Here is a 3,702-nt window from a genome sequence, read left to right as displayed (position 1 = left end):
GAAGAGCGGAGTCAGCGTGTCCAGACGGCTCTCTGAAGAGGTCTGCTCGGAAGGAGAGACAGCAGATGAAGCCACAGAGAGAGGAAATCCTGGTCTCGGGGTGTGGGGGCGCAGGGGGTTTTAACCGCAGTGGGAGAACCTTGGAGCGTGTTTGCAGGCTCCGGGAAAGACAGACAGGAGCGCGGGGGGTGCCCTCCACATCCCGCACACTCTACACGGTTCGTGGCATGTCCCAAAGCACCGCCATCCATCCGTGACCTGTTAACGGGCGAAGACCGGAATGCCGGGCGGCACAGGAGCCAGCAGCCCCCGAACCTGCTTACCATTCACAGCAATCGTCCCCGTCGTCTGCGGGACCCCAACAAGCGTCACTGGGTAAAGACCAGACTCAGCCGGGAGGGAGAGCGCCGCGGGGAGAGATTCAAACTCCACTCCACTCGTGAGCAGCCCCTGGAGCAGGTGACACAGGACGGCAATGAGCACGGCCCTAACCCAATCCCAAAGCCGCCGCTCTTGGTCGGTCCCGATCGGCCCCCAAGCATCGTGCCTCGCCCACAGGAGAGCCCCCGGACTCTCAGAAGAAAAAGGCTCAATAGCGGCTCTTATAAAAGTCCACAGGGAGGGCTTCCCTGGTGGCGCAGGGGTTGGAGGTCCGCCTGCCGATGCGGGGGGCGTGGATTCGTGCCCCGGTCCGGGAGGATCCCGCGTGCCGTGGAGCGGCTGGACCCGTGGGCCGTGGCCGCTGGGCCTGCGCGTCCGGTGCCTGTGCTCCGCAGCGGGAGGGACCGCAGCGGTAGGAGGCCCGCGTACCGCAAAAAAAAGGAAAAAAAAGTCCACAGGGAATTGTAGAGATGTCCTCAAAGTGCGATGAACACAAAACAATCTCAAAGTGGACAGCACTGTGGGTGCTTGAACAACAATTCCATCTCTAATATTAGCCCCGCTTGAGGTATTTTTAATATTTGTTCTGCTTTCTTGTTTTACCAAGTTGGAATGTAAATGAAAAGAAAAAATATTTTATTTACAAACAAAATGAAAAACGTGAACTGTGGAAACAGATCATCAGTTAATATCCTTCCACCAGTGCATCTGTGAATTATCAGTTCATTTCACCAAGCACCGGGCCCTATGCTTGACCGCGAACGAGACAGGCTCCCTGGCCTCCAGGAGCTGCCCCATGATTGCAAGACCTCTCCGCCCTCAGGACCTTCTCCTCAACACTGTAACAGAGGCTCCATCCAGCACAACAGCCAAGAGAAGAAAGAAACGGCATGAAAACAATTATTCACACACAAAAAAACTGCGGAACCTAGGAGGCAAACTGAACTAACAAGGGCACTTAGCCAAGTAACAAAGTCAGTATTAAAAAAGCAAAAGTATTTCTATAATCTAGCACTAAACAAAACATATTAGAAAATAAAATATTACAAATACCATTAACAAGAGATCAAAAACATCCCCTATCCTGGAATAAGTCTAATGAGTGGTCTGTGAGATTCCCGTGCTGAAATCTACAGAAGGTGGCTGAGATACATTAAAGAAGACCTTTAATGTATCTTTAATGTAGGAGGGACCTTTAATGTAGGAGGGATCCTGGATTCTCCCCAGAGCGGGTGTTTTCTGCAGTGCTTTGGTCGAAGCAATCCTGAAACTATTTTAGGTCTATCCCAGGAGCAAGCAGATGAGAAGCGTGCTAATGGGGCTGTGTGCCCAGATTCTCACACTGGAGGGAAGGACGCTGATGTAGAATGCAGGAAGGCGAGAAGGACCCAGTGGAGACGGACTAGAATTGGAGGGATGGCTGTGAAGTCAGAATGTATGAAGTCTGTATTTGTATTGTGTATATGCATGTCTACGGGCACATGTATATGTATGTACACACACGTGCAGATGTATGCATGTAGGTACGTGTGTAAGCACGTGTCTATGTGTGCATGCATGCAGACTTTTCCTAACTCTGTCTACAGAAAGCACCCAGAAGCAAAGGCTCTCCAATAACAATGAGCACACCTGCGCCCAGAGTCTGAGCAAAAGCATGAAATGATCTAACCATGTGTGAAACAGATGTAGTGGCCAAGAATGGAAGCAGAGAAACCAATTAGATGGCTATTGTCTCCAGGCAAAATATATTGGCATTTGATTTCTTTTTAAAATAGCTAAAGCAAATACAGCCAACTGTGAGCATTTGCTAAATGTGAATGGCGGATATACAAGGGCTTATTATTCCCTGTAACACTTCATATGCTTGAAATATTCCATAATTTAATTTTTAAATTCTGAACAGGATTTGTGGGCTATCTCCTAGTGGTAACTTATTTTATTCTTTGTTCTTCCTCATTTTTTATAAAAAGCACATATTACTTTTCAGCCAGATATAAATGAAAGCTTCTTTTTAAGACTAAAAATATGTACAAGAAAGAATAGCAGGCATATGATACTTTAACCACTTTGGGGGAAATTCTCGAAACAACTATTATTCCTGGTTTAGGCCAAGAGACAGAAAGTCACTAAAGGGCCTGACCAAGAGCTAAACCCTAAGGTTGGCACATTCTTGTGCAACAGGAGGAGGAGGGAACACTCATCCTTACAGGTCATTCTTGGAGTGACCTCAGGGTGGTAAGCTTAATATTCAGCTGAATTTCTAAGAGCTCCAACAGATTTGGGAAAACCATGTCTCACTCCGGAGGCCTAAACATCATCTTCAATAACTCCCAGTCTGCCTCTGAGCTCCCACTCACCCTGTGTCCTCAGTGGGGCCTCCCCTAACTCTCCACACGGCTCCTGCAGCCCCTCGTGCACCCCACCACGGCTCTGACCAAGGTCACGGCAGGGGCCAGGCCTGACGCGTGGCACGGGCCCTCAGCAGGACACCTGTACGGACAGCCCGCCTCCCACCCTGAACACGAGTCATAAAACCCCAAAGGAAGGCATCGCCCAGCTCAGAACCATCCTTCATACAATGCCGAAAATTTACAAAGCGGTTCTATACAATAATAAGCATAGAGAAGACTTGAGGACTGGAATCCACCCAATGGCGGAGGACTCCGCTCTGGAAACACTAGGTCTAGCTTGGAGAGCCATATGAATCTCCTTCCCGCTCACTGCAGAATTAGGGGAGCGGTTCCAATGGACAGCACTGCAAAAAGCGAGCCTCTAACGCCGTACACAAACACAGAAACAGAACATCAGGTTTCAAACCCGAGGGAAACTTCGTATTAGCAGTGTAGCCGTTTATTCTCTTACAAATAAAGAGCTAGCTCTTCCCTTAGGCCTAGATCATCTTATCATCTTGTAGCAGTGCAGTAACAGTGATATTGAGTGGTGGGCACAATACAGGGTTTGTAACCTCGCTAATCTCATGTAAATTTCAATATAATTATTTCAAATCTTATATGCAATCAACTAAGCTCTGTGTGTGTTCAAATCCGAGATGCCTTTGTTCATTGACTCACACATCTCTCTGCGTACCGAGCGCTAAAGCCACGGGAATGTCAAGATGTAGTCTTCACTCACAAAAAGGTTATAATCTTTGGCAAAACAAATATTAAAAACAGACATAGGGTTTCCCTGGTGGTGCAGTGGTTGAGAGTCCGCCTGCCGATGCAGGGGACACGGGTTCGTGCCCCGGTCCGGGAAGATCCCACATGCCGTGGAGCGGCTGGGCCCGTGAGCCATGGCCACTGAGCCTGCGCGTCCGGAGCC

At 48.9% G+C, this 3,702-nt stretch overlaps 1 protein-coding gene across 1 annotated transcript in view; it reads right to left on the bottom strand.

Moving 5' to 3' along the window:
• TRAPPC9 (trafficking protein particle complex subunit 9) overlaps nt 1-3,702 on the bottom strand; it is a 521,576-nt gene that overhangs the window by 390,485 nt on the left and 127,389 nt on the right. The window contains exon 13 of the mRNA XM_007464593.1: nt 324-450. Coding sequence (XP_007464655.1) covers nt 324-450 — 127 coding nt within the window. The remainder of the gene's footprint in view (nt 1-323; nt 451-3,702) is intronic.

The sequence above is a fragment of the Lipotes vexillifer genome, unplaced genomic scaffold (assembly GCF_000442215.2).
Source record: "Lipotes vexillifer unplaced genomic scaffold, Lipotes_vexillifer_v1.1 scaffold394, whole genome shotgun sequence".
Classification (NCBI taxonomy): Eukaryota; Metazoa; Chordata; class Mammalia; order Artiodactyla; family Lipotidae; genus Lipotes; species Lipotes vexillifer.
This window is presented reverse-complemented; position numbering and strand designations above follow the sequence as displayed.